The sequence below is a fragment of the Scyliorhinus torazame genome, chromosome 17 (genome assembly GCF_047496885.1).
Source record: "Scyliorhinus torazame isolate Kashiwa2021f chromosome 17, sScyTor2.1, whole genome shotgun sequence".
NCBI lineage: Eukaryota > Metazoa > Chordata > Chondrichthyes > Carcharhiniformes > Scyliorhinidae > Scyliorhinus > Scyliorhinus torazame.
The window spans coordinates 118426327-118445893 of NC_092723.1; the positions used below are offsets into that span (position 1 = coordinate 118426327).

The window sequence follows — 19567 nt, forward strand, 5'->3', positions numbered from 1 at the left end:
TTCGAGCTTAGGAGCAAAGATGTTTTACTGCCTTGCTCAGTCAGCACTCAGTGTGCAGTTTTGATCTCCTTACCCAAGGAGAGACTTTGTTGCGGGAGTGCAACGAAGGTTCACGAAATTGATTTCTGGGATGGCGGGATTGTCCAATGAGGAAAGATTAAATATACTGGGCATTTATTCTCCGGAGATTAGAAGAATTAGAGGTGATCTCATTCTAACATATAAAATTCCTACAGGGCTCAACATGGTAGATGAAGGAAGGGTGCTTCCCCTAGCTGGGCTTCTAGAACCAGGGAACAGAGTTTCAGAATAGGGCAGGCCATTTAGGACTGAGATGAGAAGAGAAGAAATTTCTTCATTCTGAGGGTGGCAAACTTTTGGAATTCTCTGTCTCAGAAGGCTGTGGGGGCTCAACATTGATACTGATAGTTTAGTTTTCTACATATTAGCAAAAACAAAACAAAGGATGGGAGATGGGGGAAGAAACAATGCAGGGAAATGGTATTGAAGTAGAAGATCAGCCATGACCTCATTAACTGGCAGAGTGGGCTCGAAGGGCTGAATGGCCTATTTCTTATACCAGCACGAGTTACTATCTTCAGCAGCAGAGGCAAAAGGGGAGCAAATCACCAACGTGGAAAGATCACTGCAACTACAGGACCTGCGAGATCCACACTATTAACACAGTTGCAAACCTTGGGGCTGTCACCGCCAGATGTTTCTGCCTGTTGCTCGGATGCTGCTTTTTCTGCAAATGCTGCTGCTAGCTGTAGATCTCTGGTGATGTTGCGTCCGAAGCGGTATCCAGAGGAGCCGGCACCTCGTGGACTCACAGGACAGGAATTGGGGACACTGTTCAAAGTTGAAAAACATTTTTGGTCAAAAGCTGCCCCGTTAATAAAATAGCCTGAAAAATAAAATTGATAAGATTACCTTTCCGTTCGATTAACCCAATTTACAACCCAACTCTAGCATTTTAGGTAGAATGCAAGTACCTGGGTTCTTTTGGATCAGACCTTAAACCAACTGCTCAAAAACAATCCTTCTTTCCTCAGGTTTCTTACCCGGTTCCCGCAACACAAAAACTCTTGTTTTCTCTGCGCAATTACATGGAAAACAGTCAGGGTTCCAAGGTCTTCAGATCGCTGCTTGTTCTTCTCAGTACTATGATGAAGAGCAGCTCTCTTAAACATCAAGCAACACTGCCCTGCTGTAACACCATTTTAATAGGGCTGTCAGCATTAGATCCATGTGACAGGCTGAAACTCACTGGTTTAAAAATGGATTCCCACAGTACAAAACCACAATGTGAAGTCAGTATCTAAGCAGACACACTCAAATCTCCCCACCTCAAAACACAGAGATACATTCATCACACAGGAAATAGGCCAACAAAGAAATATTGCCGAATGGTCGGTCTGCTCACAACCATCAAAAAAAAATGTTAAGACATGCTCAGATATCAGTACTCCCAAGAAAAAACACATTAAAGGATACTATTGTGTGTTATGTTTCTTCTCTTCAGTCTTCCTTTGAAACCAATGCTAAAATTATAATTTAAATGCAGATACAGGGCTGGCTCGATTCCATGTTGGAACCCTCAGGAGGAAGGATACATTCCGCATCTGTTTGACACATTGTGCAAATCCAGTGCTATGTCACATCAGATGTAAAAATTGCTCTTGGTTCTCCTGGGATCGCAACCTACCACCAACTAATTTAAATGTCTACCGCGCCTAAAGTTTACATTAATGGTTAGGAGTCAATTCTGCATTTCAACTCTCAGCAAAATGCATTGGGGCTGTTTAGCACAGGGCTAAATCGCTGGCTTTGAAAGCAGACCAAGGCAGGCCAGCAGCACGGTTCAATTCTCGTACCAGCCTCCCCGAACAGGTGTCGGAATGTGGCGACTAGGGGCTTTTCACTGTAACTTCATTTGAAGCCCACTTGTGACAATAAGCAATTTTCATTTTTTTCCATTTACAGCTCATCCCATAAACGGTTGACTGCAACTAAATACAGCAGTCGTAATTCATCATCTCAAATTGCTCCCACCATCAGGACAGGCCTATAATCAGCAATATTAACCCCAGCATTATTTGGCACAAAATTATTTCTCCAGAATGCCCAACTTAAAAAGGAGAAAATATATAATTTAATCATATTGTTGTCTGGTTATCACGGTTCAAGTGCAGCAGTTGCACAATGGTCGTGAACGAAATCCCAGTAACACAGAAGTAACATGGCAGTCACTGAAAAGGCATTACTGTAAATCGCAGAACCTTAAAAAATATTTTTGAAAGGAGTGATAAGGGAAGGTGATATCATAACTATGGACATTTGACATGATTTTGCTTGGAAATCGTATTAGATCTACAGCCTTCAAAACATTAATCATTTAGGTCTACTCCTAATATACATTAGATATTCATCTAACTACTGATTCAACTTTTGTGAAGTCCACTCAACTGCATGCAGTTGCCTGTACACACTTGACCTCACTACCAGAGCCCTGACCATGCACATCCCGTCGCTACTCCTCATCCTTCTGTCCGTTTAAAATAGCAAGGACCTCCCCTTCATCGCAAACAACCCCTACCTCTTCTAACCAATAATAATCGTTATTATCACAAGTAGGCTTACATTAACACTGCAATGAAGTTACTGTGAAAAGCCCCTAGTCACCACATTCCGGCACCTGTTTCGGGTACACAGAGGGAGAATTGAGAATGTCCAATTCACCCAACAGCACATCTTTTTGGACTTGTGGGAGGAAACCGGAGTACTCGGAGAAAACCCACGCAGCCAGGGGGAGAACGTGCAGACTTTGCACAGACAGTGACCCAAGTGGAAATTGAACCCGGGAACCTGGCGCTGTGAAGCAACAGTAATAACCACTGCGCTACCGAACCACAATCAATTTGTACTGATCTGTCAAGTATGATTTTTTAAAATTTAAAAACGCATTTTATTCAAACTTGTATCAAAGTAGTTACAGCAAATAAACACCCCGGGAAACATTCTCCCCAACTAATCAACTATACAGTTTGTACAGATTTTCCTCCTTTTTCACACGCCACCCCCCCCCCGCCACCCCCAAACAAACCCTGTGCCGAACAGCTCCTCAAACATGGCCACAAACATCCCTCAACTTTTCGCAAACTCCCCTGCTGAGCCCCTTAACTCATACTTTATCTTCCCTAACCGCAGGAAGTCGTACAGGTCACCCAACCAAGCTGCTACCCCCGGTGGCGATGCCGACCGCCACTCCAGCAAAATTTGTCGCCGTGCAATCAGAAAGGCGAAGGCCATGACATCGGCCTTCCTCCGCTCCTTGAGCTCCAGCTTCTCTGAAACCCCAAATATCGCCACCAAAGGGTCCGGGTCCGCCTCCTCCTCCACTGTCCTGGCTAAGACCGCGAACACTCCCGCCCAGAATCTTCCCAATTTTTCACAACCCCAAAACATGTGCGCATGATTCACTGGCCCCCGCCCACACCTCTCACACTCATCTGCTACCCCCTGAAAGAACCCATTCATTCTCGCCCGACTCATATGCATCCTGTGCACCACCTTAAACTGTATCAGGCTCATCCTTGCACAAGAGGAGGTCCCGTTTACCCTTCACAGTGCCTCACTCCATACTTCCCAATTGATCTTCCCTCCCAACTCCGCTTCCCATGTATCCCTGCTCCCCCAGCCACTTATATATATATATATATATCCCCAATTCTTCCCTCCCCTTCCACATCCAGAAGCAGCAGTCGCTCCAGCAGGGTGCATCCCGGCAATCTAGGCAACCCCTTCCATACCTTTCGTGCAAAGTCCCTACCTGTAGATACCTGAACTCACTACCCGTCGGCAGCTCTACCCTCCCCCTTAGCTCCTCCAGACTGGCGAACCCTTCCTCCAAATACAAATCCCTCACCTTGACCAGCCCCACTTCCCGCCACCTCCTGTACACACTATCCATCCCTCCCGGCTCAAACCCATGATTCTCGCACTGCAGCGTTAGCACAGACATCCCTTCCACCCTAAAATGCCTCCTCAGCCGATTCCATATATTCACCGTGGACTGCCACTGGGCTCCCTAAATACCTATTCGGAGCCATTGGCAATGCTGCCGTCACCATAGCTCTCAAACTAGACCTCTCAGAAGATTCCTCCTCCATCCTAACCCACTCTACCCCCTCGCCTTCCCACCACCGCCGCACCTTGTCCACATTCGCCGCCCAATAATAATGAAGCAACTCCAGAGCAGCACTTAAATGACTGAGGACAGCATAAATGTGTGAACAGCAAGCATATAAAACTCTTATAGCAAAAAAAGGTCTGAGTGCAGATGACATTACATATTAAATAGGTAAAAGTGCAGTAAAGTATGCATGCAAGTCTCCAATTAGTGCTGGATGCTGCAGTCACTTTTTGTGGCTGCTCTAGTGGCAGGAAAATTTGAACTGTAACTTAATTAAATGGGATGATATAGCCAAAATCAAACGTGGCTCCGTTCATACAAAACATTGGTGACAATGTGAAGTCACAAGGATGCTTTAGCGTCCTTACAAAGCTACAATATCCTCTATATTGCAGATCTATAGCTTCCAATACACTAGAGCTACAGCACCCGATGCATCGCCGAGCTACAGCACCCGATGCATCGCCGAGCTACAGCAGCCGATGCATCGCCGAGCTACAGCAGCCGATGCATCGCCGAGCTACAGCACCCGATGCATCGCCGAGCTACAGCAGCCGATGCATCGCCGAGCTACAGCACCCGATGCATCGCCGAGCTACAGCACCCGATGCATCGCCGAGCTACAGCACCCGATGCATTGCAGAGCTATAGCACCCGATGCATTGCAGAGCTATAGCATGCTATGCATTGCAAAGCTATAACATCCTATAGATTGGAGAGTTGTAGCATCCTATACATTGCAGAGCTATAGCATCCAACTGCATAGATAAAGCAAAGTTCTCCCTTTGTAAAGATACATTCGCTGGGACAGAAATCTCAGATAATGGGATACAGGAAAAACGCAGCAACCAATTTACACACAGCAAAGGCTGATAGACAGTAGCCAGGTAACTGACCAGAGATAAATATTGAGCAGGGCACCAGGAGAATTTGCTGATTTTCTTTGAACAGCGCGATGGAATTTTTACTTCAAACCCAAAAAAAAGACAGGCAGGGCCACAGTTTAATGTCTCAATCGAGAAGCAGCACCTTTGACAATGTGGTACTGCACTGATGCTTCAGCCGAGATTGCGGGTTCCAAGTCCTGACATCTCACTCAGAGGTAAAAATGCTACCACTGACTCGGGCCGAGAGAAACAAAGTTACAACTACAGAATACGGTCACCCAAACTAATCGGCACAGGTAACTGAAGCTCCATACATTAGCAGCACAGCAGTAAAAACTTTAAATTACAGAACTTTATTACTGCAATACGTTTTCATATACAACTGTTCATATTCATATGGCAGCTATAATATAAATTAAAAGTTTGTGGCACTTCACAGGAAGTTTTCAGTCAGCTACTGAGCCACATCAGGAGATATTATGATCAGGCGGCCAAAGCCTTGGTCAAAGAGGTAGGTTGCAAAGGAGCTAAATAAGGGAGAACGACAAAGAGGTGCAGGGAGGGAATTTAAGGGCAACTGAAGCTAATACTGTATTTCTTCTGGCATGCTGGATGATAAAGCTGCAAAAGGATCCAAACCACTAACAAAAAGCATTTCATTTCTGGGTAGTCATGTGAGTTTCCAACGCATATGCAATCTCTTCCTCTCTTCTTGCCACAATGCAGCCCAGCCCCCACAACCACATGCCTCCCCCTCCCCCCCCCCCCCCCCCCCCCCCACCCCCACAACAAAAACATTCACAGGAAATATAATTGAGAACGGGTGAAAAAAAAATGCAAGAACTGTCACAAGGTGGCGCACTCAACATACCTGTTGAACAAATGATATTGAAGAATGAACAATCGAAAGCAAAACAATTGAGTTTTTATTTAAATAATTCCAGAGCAGAGGATCTATAAACAAGGTAAGCAACATCGATTTGAGATCGGGACAAACACAAATATCAACAATGTACACGGTCAGTGTTCCCAATGTCAATGACCGTTAGGCACATTATTGACTTTTTTCCAATTGTTTCGTGGGATGTGGTCATTGTTGGTTCGGCTAACGTTTGTTGCACATTCCTAATTGCTCCCAAGCTGGTAGTGGTGTTCCAATGCGCCTGCTGCCCTTGTGCTTCGAAGTGGTCACGGGTTTGGAAGTTACTGTTGAAGGAATCTTTGTGAGTTGCTGCAGTGTATTTTGTAGATGGTACACGCTGCTCCTACTGCGTGTCAGTAGCGGAGGTAGTGAATGTTTAGGGTGGTGGATGGGGTGCCTATCAAGCGGACTACTTTGTCTTAGTTGGTGCTGAGCTTCTTGAGTGTTGTTGAAGCTGCACTCATCCAGACAAATGGGGAGTATTCATTCCATCTACACTCGTGATTTGTACTTGTAAATAGTTGACAGATTTTAGGGAGGCGGGCAAAGAGTTACTCATCACAGAATTTCCAACGTCTGACCTGTTCTTGTAGCCACATTATTTATATAGCTGGTCCAGTCTGGTTAACCCCTAAGATGTTAGCGACGCAAATGCCACTGAATGACGAGGGGACATGGTTAGAGATACTCCTTTGTTGCAGATGGACATTGCCCGACACTTGTGTGGTGTGAATGTTACTTGCCACGTATTTCCCAAGCCTAAATGTTGTCCACATCTTGCTGCATATAGACACAGACTGCTTCATTATCAGAGGAGTTGCGACTAAGGATTGATAACACCCGACAAAAATATTGCAAAGAGAAAGTGACCTTATGTTCAATGTTTCGATTGCACAATAAATTACAAGCTGGAGAGAGGCATACAGTAATCAGTTCCAGGAGGAATTCCTTGTTTCCACCCAAACTGGCAAACTCTAATGTGTGAATATTTAAGCTTTGAGCTGGACTATTCTCTGGACAGTTAGGTAATTCTCAGCAATGAAAGATAATTTTCTTCCAGTATTTTGTTGTGATACAAATGTTTTACTACCCCCAATGGCTCAACAGTAGTACTTGAAAGTAATTCCCGTGTTGTCTCTACTGGAAGATTTGCCTTTGCAGAGTTGAGGATTAACAATTACCACACTGGCAGTATTCTGCAAACTGAATTTACTAGTCTCATGGCAAAAAGTTGGACATTAATTACTATCATGGGAATGTCACTTTAAGAAATGATTGTCTGCTCAAGTGGCTGCAGTGAGATCAGAGTGTGGGTGGAGCTGAGCTCTGGCTCTGCTTTTTACTTTCACTTTCGGCTGTTTGCGACGTTTAGTTTCGTTTTCAGAGAGAAGAGCTGCATTGAAAGCCAACAGATATGCATGGATCTCTCAAGAAGCTAAAGAGTGTTCACTTGGGTGATGTCAAAGTGATAACTGCTCTCAATAGAGAATTTAAATCTGATCTCAGAGTTAAAAAGGGTCTTTTGTCTTCCGGATGTTGTTTGGGAATTTATTAAGGGTTATCTATAGAGTAATGTATTCTTTGGGGATTTATTGGTGTTGATAGTTGTTAAGATGTTTACTGTGGGTTTATAAAGTGTTAACTGGTTTCATAAATAAACACTGTTTTAATTTAAAAGTACTGTAACATAGAATTTACAGTGCAGGAGGCCATTCGGCCCATCAAGTCTGCACTGGCTCTTGGAAAGAGCACCCTACCCAAGGTCAACACCTCCACCCAATCCCCATAACCCAGTAACCCCACCCAACGCTAAGGGCAATTTTGGACACTATGGGCAATTTATCATGGCCAATCCACCTAATCTGCACATCTTTGGACTGTGGGAGGACACCGGTGCACCCGGAGAAAACCCACGCACACACGGGGAGGATGTGCAGACTCCGCACAGACAGTGACCCAAGCCGGAATCGAACCTGAGACCCTGGAGCTGTGAAGCAATTGTGCTATCCACAACGCTACCGTGCTGCCCCTGTAGATTCCTGTTGTAAAACACCTGCAGTGAACACCGTGTGTTCCCCATAATGACAATCTATTAAAAGTTGTGGGTCAGGTGAACTCCATGATACACTTTGGGGTTCTCTAAACCCTGGCCCATAACATTACTCAGAGCAGGTTTTATAGACAGATCCTTATTTTCGGTTGTGTAGGGCTCTCCTGGCTGAACGTCCACCATCTTTGTTAGCTGGAGCTCACCTAAAACTCTACTTACTGTACATTAGCTGCCTGTCCAACATAAAATAGTCATCCTTGTTTGCAAATCCCTCCCAGGCCCAGGCCTCGCCCCCTTCCCATCTCCAAACTCCTCCAATCCTACAAGATTCCTACAAGGTACAAAAGGTGAAGTCACACGGGATCAGGGGTGAGCTGGCAAGGTGGATACAGAACTGGCTAGGTCATAGAAGGCAGAGAGTAGCAATGGAAGGATGCTTTTCTAATTGGAGGGCTGTGACCAGTGGTGTCCCACAGGGATCAGTGCTGGGACCTTTGCTGTTTGTCGTATATATAAATGATTGGGAGGAAAATGTAACTGGTCTGATTAGTAAGTTTGCAGACGACACAAAGGTTGGTGGAATTGCGGATAGCAATGAGGACTGTCAGAGGATACAGCAGGATTTAGATTGTTTGGAGACTTGGGTGGAGAGATGGCAGATGGAGTTTAATCCGGACAAATGTGAGGTAATGCATTTTGGAAGGTCTAATGCAGGTAGGGAATATACAGTGAATGGTAGACCCCTCAAGAGTATTGAAAGTCAAAGAGATCTAGGAGTACAGGTCCACAGGTCACTGAAAGGGGCAACACAGGTGGAGAAGGTAGTCAAGAAGGCATACGGCATGCTTGCCTTCATTGGCCGGGGCATTGAGTATAAGAATTGGCAAGTCATGTTGCAGCTGTATAGAACCTTAGTTAGGCCACACTTGGAGTATAGTGTTCAATTCTGGTCGCCACACTACCAGAAGGATGTGGAGGCTTTAGAGAGGGTGCAGAAGAGATTTACCAGAATGTTGCCTGGTATGGAGGGCATTAGCTATGAGAAGCGGTTGAATAAACTTGGTTTGTTCTCACTGGAACGAAGGAGGTTGCGGGGCGACCTGATAGAGGTCTACAAAATTATGAGGGGCATAGACAGAGTGGATAGTCAGAGGCTTTTTCCCAGGTTAGAGGGGTCAATTACTAGGGGGCATAGGTTTAAGGTGAGAGGGGCAAGGTTTAGAGTAGATGTACGAGGCAAGTTGTTTATGCAGAGGGTAGTGGGTGCCTGGAACTCGCTACCGGAGGTGGTGGTGGAAGCAGGGACGATAGTGACATTTAAGGGGCATCTTGACAAATACATGAATAGGATGGGAATAGAGGGATACAGACCCAGGAAGTGTAGAAGCTTGTAGTTTAGTCGGGCAGCATGGTCGGCACGGGCTTTGAGGGACGAAGGGCCTGTTCCTGTGCTGTACATTTCTTTGTTGTTCTTTGTATTCCAAAATCTCCACATCCTTCCAATTCTGGTCTCTTGTACATCCCCCTAAAATAAATAAAATCGTTCCACCATTGGCAACTATACACTCAGCTTCCTTGGCCCTAAGCTCTGGAACTTCCTTGCTAAACCTCTCTAACCCTCTCTCCCCCTTTAAGACTCTTCTTAGAAACCTGCTTCTGAGGCTAAGCATTTGGTGACCTGACTCAATAACACTTCCATAGCTCAGTGATAATTTTTTTAAAAATGTAACTCTCCTGTGAAGTGCCTTGGAATGTTTTACAATGTTAATGGTGCTGTATAAATGGAAGAGTTTGTTGTAGTGAAATGTAGCACAAACATCTCAGCAAATGCTGCAACTACAAACATGCATCAAGAAAACAGTACTGTCCACAAAAGATTTTTTCTGAACAAACATAAATCTTGACAAACAAAGGCCAAATTACTGGTACGCATTTATGTTCAATCTTCTTGTACTAATGTCATTATCCAAGCATGGCAGCCATGATGCCACACATCAAATAGATCCCACTGAAGGAAGAGCAAGAGTTGATGGTCTGATCTATCATCAGAATTTTAGAGATCTACTTTTAATCCCTTGAACTGTTTGAAATTTGTGTTTCATATCCACAACGTAAAAGTACTTTTGATCTACGGTGGACCTCAACAGGATTCAAAAATTTCTATTTATATAGGACATTTAACGCAATAAAATGTCCAAATGCTGCACAGGAGCATTGCGAAGCAAATTTAGATACCAAGCCACACAGGTGTAACTTGTTTGGGCTGACAAGTGGCAAGTTACATTCGCGCCAGACAAGTGCCAGGCAATGACCATCTCCTACAAGAGAGGATCTAACTACCGCCCCTTGACATTCAATGGCGCATCGCGGGACTTCCGGTTGCGGCTATGCAGGGCTAAGTCGCACATACGGCAGCTCCCGCTAGAAACGGACTTTTGGGCTCTTTTTAAGAGTCCGTAACGGCGCTTTCTCAACGTTTCCCAGTGTGGGAAGGAGATAGCAACATTCCCCCAATAGTGTATGGCTTGGGCCAGGAGTGGGGCGACCAACCAAGTGGCAGTGAAGCAAAAGAAGGTGCGAGGGAGGAAAACCAAGATGGCAGCGGGTGGAGACCAGGCAGCGTGGATGCAATGGGCGCAGGAGCAGCAGGAGTTTCTTCAGCGCTGCTTCAGGGAGCTGAAAGCAGATCTGCTGGAGACGATGAAGGCGTCAATCGATAAGCTGCTGGAGACCCAGACGGCGCAAGGGGCGACGACCGGGACGTCCGACAAAAGGTCTCTGAGAACGAAGATGAGATCCTAGGCCTAGCGGTGAAGGTGGAGGCACACGATGTGCTCCATAAAAAATGGCAGGAGAGGTTCGAGGAGATGGAGAACCTGTCGAGGCGGAAGAATCTGCGGACCCTGGGCCTCCCAGGGATTGGAGAGATCGGAGGGGTCGGACGTGGGGGCCTACGTGGTCACCATGCTGAATTCGCTGATGGGAGCGGGGTCCTTCGAGGGACCCACCGAGTGCTGGCGAGGAGGCCCAAATGCTGGTGCAGTTCCACCGGTTTGCTGATCGGGAGTGCGTGCTACGGTGGGCCAAGGAGTGGAGCAGCAGGTGGGAGAACGCGGAGGTCCGGATCTACCAAGATTGGAGCGCGGAGGCGGCGAAGAAGAGGGCCGGGTACAATCGGGCGAAGGCGGTGCTGCACAGGAGGGGGGTGAAGTTCGGCATGCTGCAGCCGGCGCGTCTGTGAGTCACCTATAAGGACAGACATCATTATTTGAGTCCCCGGATGCGTGGGCATTTGTCCAGGCCGAAAAATTGGACTTAGACTGAGAGTCAGGGGCGGGGAGCCGTGGTGAAGGGATGGTTGGGGATTGTTGTGTTGTATTTTGAGGGGGTGTTCTTTGTACATTGTTGGTTCTTGGTTTTTCGGGATTTGGTTGGGCACTGTTTCGGTTGGGTCCGCCGGGTGGGCTCGTGGAGTGGGGCAGGTAAACGGCTTGGGGGGTTGATGGCCGGCAGGGGGGGATCGGCCCCGCGGGGGGCTGGGTTAGGGGCAAGGGGACCGGGCCTGAAAAGGGAGCTGCGCCGCCAGAGAAGGCGGAGCTGGGAAGCGCGGGCTTTTCCCCGCGCTGGGAGTGGAAGGGGGAGAGCCTGCTGGGTGGCAATGGGGCCGGTGGGGGAGGTTCCACACTGGGAGGGGTCGAGGGAGTGGCGGGAGTGGCCGGGGTCAGCAGGAGTCGGCTGACTTACGGGAGTGCAATGGGGGGAGCAAACCTAGCTTTGGGGTGGGGTGGGGGGGGGGGGGGGGGGGGAGGGGAGAGAGAGAAAGAGAACCAGCTTGCTGCTGGAATGGCCAAGTGGGAGCTGGAGTCAGTAGAAGAGGTCGGGGCGGGGCTCTGCCGCTGTGGGGAACAGGCCGTGCGGGGGGCGCGGGCACGTGGCTGCCTAGGAGGGATATGGCTAGTCAGCTGGAGAGGGGGGGCGGGTAGCCCCCTGATCCGGTTGATAACCTGGAACGTAAGGGGACTGAACAGGCCGGTCAAACGGGCCCGGGTGTTCACGCACCTGAAGGGGCTGAAGGCAGATGTGACCATGCTTCAGGAGACGCACCAGAGTGTGGTGGATCAGGTAAGGTTGAGAAAAGGATGGGTAGGCCAGAGGTGTTTCATTCGGGGTTGGATGCAAAAAATCAGGGGGTGGCGAGCTTAGTGGGGAAGAGTGTCGTTCAAGGCGTCGAGCATCGTGGCAGACAATGGCGGTAGGTATGTGATGGTAAGTGGCAAGCTGCAGGGAGAGAGGGTGGTGTTGGTCAATGTATACGCCCCGAATTGGGACGATGCGGGCTCCATGCGGCGTATGTTGGGCCGGATTCCGGACCTGGAGACAGGGGTCCTGATAATGGGGGGGGATTTCAATACGGAGCTGGACCCGGCACTAGATCGCTCCAGGTCTAGGATGGGTAGGAGGCCGGCGGCAGCCAAGGTGCTGAGGGGGTTCATGGACCAGTTGGGAAGGGTGGACCCATGGAGGTTTGCGAGGCCAGGGGCCAGGGAATTCTCCTTCTTCTCCCATGTCCACAAGGCCTATTCCCGGATTGACTTCTTTGTTATGAGTAGGGCGCTGATTCCGAGAGTGGAAGATACGGAGTAAAGGGAGATAGCCATTTCTGAGCACGCTCTGCATTGGGTAGACCTCGAGCTGGGGGAGGAGAGGGACCAGCGCCCGTTGTGGCGCTTAGAGGTGGGGTTGCTGGCGAACGAGGAGGTGAGCGGGCGGGTCCGAGGGTGCATAGAGAGGTACCTGGAGGCTAATGACAATGGGGTGGTCCAAGTGGGGGTGGTCTGGGTGGCGCTGAAGGCAGTGGTCAGGGGAGAGCTGATCTCCATTAGGGCCCATAAGGAGAGGAGGGAGAAGAGAGAGAGGGAGAGGCTGGTAGGGGAGATGCTGAGGGTGGACAGGAGGTACGCGGAGGTCCCGGAGGGTGGATTGCTTAGAGAGCGGCGTAACCTCCAGGCCGAATTCGATCTGTTGACCACCAGGAAGGCGGAGGCAGAGTGGAGGAAGGCGCAGGGGGCAGTATATGAATATGGAGAAAAGGCGAGCCGGATGCCGGCGCACCAGCTTCGGAAGCGAGAGGCAGCTAGGGAGATCGGGGAAGTTAAGGATGGGGGAGGGAGCATGGTGCGAAGTGGGGTGGGTATCAATGGGGTCTTCAGGGGCTTCTACGAGGAACTGTATCGGTCCGAGCCCCCCACTGGAGGAAGGGATGGGCTGCTTTCTGGACCGGTTAAGATTCCCGAGGGTGGAGTTGGGGCAGGTGGCGGGGCTGGGGGCGTTGGTTGGGTTGGAGGAGTTGGTCAAAGGGATAGGAAGCATGCAGGCGGGGAAGGCACCGGTGCCAGATCGGTTCCCGGTCAAATTTTATAAGAAGTATGCGGACCTGCTGGGCCCTCTGTTGGTAAGGACCTTTAACGAGGCAAGGGAGCATGAGGCCTTGCCCCTGACAATGTCTCGGGCGTTGATCTCCTTGATCCTGAAACGGGACAAGGATCGCCTACAATGTGGGTCACACAGGCCGATCTCATTCCGAAATATAGATGCAAAGTCGTTGGCGAAGATTTTAGCCACGGGGATAGAGGACTGTGTGCCGCAGGTCATTCACGAGGATCAGACGGGGTTCGTGAAAGGGAGACAGTTGAATACGAATGTACGGAGGCTCTCGAATGTTATAATGATGCCGGCGGTGGAAGGGGAGGCGGAGATAGTGGCGGCGATGGATGCGGAGAAGGCCTTTGATAGGGTAGCGTGGGGGTACCTGTGGGAGGTGCTGAAAAGGTTTGGGTTTGGGGAGAGGTTTGTCAGGTGGATTAAGTTGCTGTACGAGGCCCCGGTGGCAAGTGTGGCCACGAACAGAAGGAGGTCAGAGTATTTTCGGTTACACCGGGGGACGAGGCAGGGGTGTCCCCTGTCTCCCCCGCTCTTTGCGCTGGTGATTGAGCCCCTGGCCATGGCATTGAGGGAGTCGAGGAATTGGAGGGGGATAGTGTGGGGTGGGGAGGAACATCGGGTGTCGCTCTATGCGGACGATTTGCTGTTATATGTGGCGGACACGGTGGGGGGAATGCCGGAGGTAATGAGGATTCTCAGGGAGTTTGGGGATTTCTCCGGGTATAAGCTCAATATGGGGAAGAGCGAGTTGTTCGTTCTTCACCCAGGGGACCAGGAGAGGGGGATTGGTGAGCTCCCACTAAAAAGGTGGAGAGGAGTTTTAGGTACCTGGGGGTCCAGGTGGCTAGGAGTTGGGGGGGCCCTGCATAGGTTTAACTCAACGAGACTGGTGGAGCAAATGGAGGAGGAGTGTAAGAGGTGGGACATGCTGCCAGTCTCCCTGGCGGGTAGGGTGCAGTCAGTTAAAATGACGGTGCTCCCGAGATTTTTTTTCCTGTTCCAGTGCCTCCCCATCCTTATCCCCAAGGCCTTCTTCAGGCAGGTTAATAGGAGCATTGTGGGGTTTGCGTGGGCGTAGAAGACCCCGAGGGTGAGAAGGGTGTTCCTGGAGCGGTGCAGGGATGGGGGGGGGGGGTTGGAGCTGCCTAACCTCTGTGGGTAGTATTGGGCCGCCAATGTGGCGACGGTGCGAAAGTGGGTGATGGAGGGGGATGGGGTGGCATGGAAGAGGCTGGAGATGGCGTCCTGTGTGGGCACGAGCCTGGAGGCACTGGTGACGGTGCCGCTGCTGCTTCCTCCAACGAGGTATACCATGAGCCTGGTGGTGGCGGCTACCCTCAGAATTTGGGGGCAATGGAGACGTCACAGGGGAGAGGTGGGGGCCTCGGTGTGGTCCCCGATTCGGGGGAACCACCAGTTTGTCCCGGGGAGGATGGACGGAGGGTTCCTGAGCTGGCACAGGCAGGTATTAGGAGGACGGGGGACCTGTTTGTGGACGGGAAGTTCGCAAGCCTGGGTGAGCTGGAGAAGAAGTTTGGACTCCCCCTGGGGAACACCAAATATATGCAGGTAAGGAAAGGGCATTTGTTCGGCGACAGGTGGTGGAGTTCCCACTGTTGCCACCACGCAGGATCCAGGACAGGGTGCTGTCGTGGGTGTGGGTTGTTGAGGGGAGGATGTCGGCAACGTACCAGGTGATGGAGGAGGAGGAGGAGGCCTCGGTGGAGGAGCTAAAGGGTAAGTGGGAGGAGGAGTTGGGTGAGGAGATTGACGAGGGGACGTTGGCGGTTGCCCTGGGGAGAGTGAATTCTTCCTCCTCTTGCGCGAGGCTCCGCCTCTTACAATTTAAGGTGCTGCATAGGGCTCACATGACCGGGACAAGGATGAGTCGTTTTTTTTGGGGTGAGGACAGGTGTGTTAGGTGCTCAGGGAGCCCAGCAAACCACACCCATATGTTCTTGGCATGCCCAGCGCTGGAAGAATTTTGGAAGGGCGTAGCGAGGACGGTGTCGAGGGTGGTAGGATCCAGGGTCAAACCGGGCTGGGGGCTCGCAATATTTGGGATCGCAGAGGAGCCGGGCGTGCAGGAGGCGAAAGAGGCCGGTATTCTGGCCTTTGCGTCCCTGGTAGCCCGGCGAAGGATCCTTCTTCAGTGGAAGGATGTGAGGCCCCCAAGCGTGGAATCCTGGATCAATGATATGGCGGGGTTTATTAAATTGGAGAGGGTGAAATTTGCCTTAAGGGGATCGGTGCAAGAGTTCTTCAGGCGATGGCAACCATTCCTAGACTTCCTGGCAGAGCGTTAGAAGATGGTCAGCAGTAGCAACCCGGGGGGAGGGGGGCTCGGTTTGTTTTTCTTGAGTGGGCGTGTATATTTGCTTTTGTGTTGATGATGGCTGTTAATTTATTATTTATGTATACGGGGTGGGGGGGGTTTTGTTCTTTTCTTTCTGTATTTTGTAGTTGATATTGTGTGAAAATTTGAATAATTTTAAAAAAAATAATAAATGGCACATCGCGCATTCCCCCACAATCAACATCCTGGGGGTTTCCATTGATCAGAAACTGAACTAGACATATTAATACTGTGGCTATCAGGACAGGTTAACGGCTAGGAATCCTACGGCAAGTAACTCACCCCCTGACCCCCCAAAGCCTGCCCACCATCTACAAAGCACAAGTCAAGAGTGTAATGGAATACTTTCACTTGCCTGGATGAGAGCAGCTCCAACCACACTCAATAAGCTTGACACCATCCAGGACAAAGCAGCCCGTTTGATTGCTATCCCTTCCACAAACATTCAATCCCTCTCCCACTGACGAACAATATCAGCCGTGTGTACCATCTACAAGATGCACTTCAGGAACTTGCCAAAGTTCCTTCAGCAGCACTTTCCAAACCCACGACCACTACCATCAAGGAGGACAAAAGCAGCAGATAGCTGGGAACTGCACAAACTGGAGGTTCCTCTCCAAGTCACTCATCATCCGGACTTGGAAAGATAAAGTCACCACCACTGTCTGAAGGGCAACGAGGGATGGGCAATAAATGCTGGCCTAACCAGCGACACCCATATCCCGGAAATGTATTTTTTCAAAAGGTGAAATTAGGTAGATGGCCAAAAGCTTAGTCAAAGAGGCATGCCATCAGTAATATTTTATAGGAAGAAAGGGAGGTAGATACTGAACAAACCTGATCTAGTTCCAAGGCACCATCTACTTCTTTGAATAAAACTGAATCCAAGAACTTTCGGTTTTGTTGTACTCGCCTAATAAGAATTCTATCAGAACATTTTTGAATGGCACATAAAACTATTTATCCGAATTAGCCAAGAAGTCCTTGGTTGCACCAGTTTAATATTCTCAATTCCCAAGTGTCGAGACCGGCATTTATTGAGATGGGATAATAAAGAATACAGGCGGAAAAGATAATGTAAGTGGGAAATCAAATAAGTGCAAGAAACAGAGAGACGAGGTACTTTAATAACAATGGGCGAAATCTTGTGCCCTACCATGAGGTGAGGGAAGGGGCGGGGGCTAACCAGGTGGGAGGCTGGCAGGTGGGAAGACCATGTGGGAAGGCCCATGGACTGCCTTTCTGCCCTGTTACCAATCGAGATTCAACTAATGCTGGTTTAAAGGCCTGATTCCACTGTTGCTGATATTAATCTAGCCGCAGGCAGGATCTGGCTGAGAGAAGCACACAAGCAAACTCTCTTGGAGTTGCTTGCAGACTTCTGGAAGGTGCTGGCGGCCTCAATTGGCTGGCAGCTCTAGGCAAGCAGCACTTCTACATTTGGGGTCCTTGACCCCAGGAAAGATCTGCCACTGGCCTGTCAAATGTTTAAGCAGAACTGGATGTGGTGGGCCTTGCCAAGAAGAGGTAATGTTGGGCTCTTGCTGAAGCTCTCTATCCAGCAGCCAAGACCCCCCATTGCCTCAGCAAGATTCTGGCCTATATTTGCCAAGCCAAAAGAATGATTTGGGGGAGATGCAAAAAATATTTACAAGGAGACCTGAGCAGCGAGAGTACTAATAATAATAGAACAAAGAAAAGTACAGCACAGGAACAGGCCCTTCAGCCCTCCAAGCCCGTGCCGGCCATGCTGCCCGATTAAACTACAATCTTCTACACTTCCTGGATCCGTATCCCTCTATTCCCATCTTATTCATGTATTTGTCAAGATGCCCCTTAAATGTCACTATCATCCCTGCTTACACCACCTCCTCCGGCAGCGAGTTCCAGGCACCCACTACCCTCGGTGTAAAATAACTTGCCTCATACATTTACTCTAAACCTTTCCCCACGCACCTTAACCTATACCCCCTAGTAATTGACCCCTCTACCCCGGGGAAAAGCCTCTGACTATCCACTCTGTCTATGCCCCTCATAATTTTGCAGACCGCCATCAGGTCGCCCCTCAACCTCCGTCGTTCCATTGAGAACAAACCAAGTTTATTCAACCGCTCCTCATAGCTAATGCCCTCCATACCAGGCAACATCCTGGTAAATCTCTTCTGCACCCTCTCTAAAGCCTCCACATCCTTCTGGTAGTGTGGCGACCAGAATTGAACACTATACTCCAAGTGTGGCCTAACTAAGGTTCTATACAGCTGCAACATGACTTGCCAATTCTTATACTCAATGCCCCGGCCAATGAAGGCAAGCATGCCGTATGCCTTCTCGACTACCTTCTCCACCTGTGTTGCCCCTTTCAGTGACCTGTGGACCTGTACACCTAGATCTCTCTGACTTTCAATACTCTTGAGGGTTCTACCATTCACTGTATATTCCCTACCTGCATTACCTCACATTTGTCCGGATTAAACTCCATCTGCCATCTCTCCACCCAAGTCTCCAAACAATCTAAATCCTGCTGTATCCTCTGACAGTCCTCATTGCTATCCGCAATTCCACCAACCTTTGTGTCGTCTGCAAACTTACTAATCAGACCAGTTACATTTTCCTCCAAATCATTTATATATACTACGAACAGCAAAGGTCCCAGCACTGATCCCTGTGGAACAAAACTAGTCACAGCCCTCCAATTAGAAAAGCACCCTTCCATTGCTACTCTCTGCCTTCTATGACCTAGCCAGTTCTGTATCCACCTTGCCAGCTCACCCCTGATCCTGTGTGACTTCACCTTTTGTGCCAGTCTCCATTAGGGACCTTGTCAAAGGCCTTATATATGGGTGATGATCCTGAAAACCACATTGGGAGTCAAAAACGTCTCAAGTTGGAACCGGTTTTCCCATAGGAACATTATAAATGGAGGATTGGTTCCTGAACCAAGGTGTGATACCTTATTTTCACTGAATAGAGAAACATTTTTACGATCTTGGTCAGTATAATTGCCTGACAGTAATCTATGTCCTTTGATTAAAATAGTGCCTTCTCTTTCAAAGACCCTGTATTTGAGAAGTAATTTGCCCTTCCTGAGGTTGTGAAATGTGGAACATAACAGTTGGTAAAGACCAACAATTCGCTAGTGTGGCATCGTGAAGTCGAAACCGGTGTTGTAATGTCCAGAGTGTTCATTTATAAACATTGTAAGTGACGTTCGTTGGAACTCGTGGAACTCGAACATTGTAAAATCAAGGACTGCCTGCATTTGAAACTGAAAAGGCATGGCTCCTTTAATGGCCGATCCTTCACGGGCCACGTGGCCAGGCCCGAACCATTGGAGGACAAGTACATAAACTTGGGCCTAGAGATTGGCAATTGGAGCCAGGGTGCTGTTAAGAGCGGACCCATATAATTGTGCTGTTAAAACCCTTAAGTGTATATAGTTGTTTTTGTTCATTGTTTGCCACATCGAGTCACCTCGAGTTATGACCCTGGCTACATGGACAAACCAGATCAGTTGTTGAAAGCCCACAGTGCAAAATTGGAGTGATCCTCCAAGTCCGAAAAAAAAGGTACAGACTCCGTTAAAGATGCCGCTATTCAGGACAACAGAATAATTCAACCACAAAGTCGAAAGTTGGGGCAGTATATTGGGAGACTTATTTTTTTGCGGCAAACAAAATAATTGAGGCAAAGCAGACGGTGATACTGCTCACAGTCA

General features: G+C 48.9%; 1 protein-coding gene across 1 annotated transcript in view; it reads right to left on the reverse strand.

Moving 5' to 3' along the window:
- The window catches only part of foxk1 (forkhead box K1), a 152150-nt gene that overhangs the window by 35580 nt on the left and 97003 nt on the right, over positions 1-19567 (reverse strand). Inside the window, exon 3 of the mRNA XM_072480954.1 lies at positions 696-852. Within this exon, the coding sequence (XP_072337055.1) occupies positions 696-852 (157 nt within the window). The remainder of the gene's footprint in view (positions 1-695; positions 853-19567) is intronic.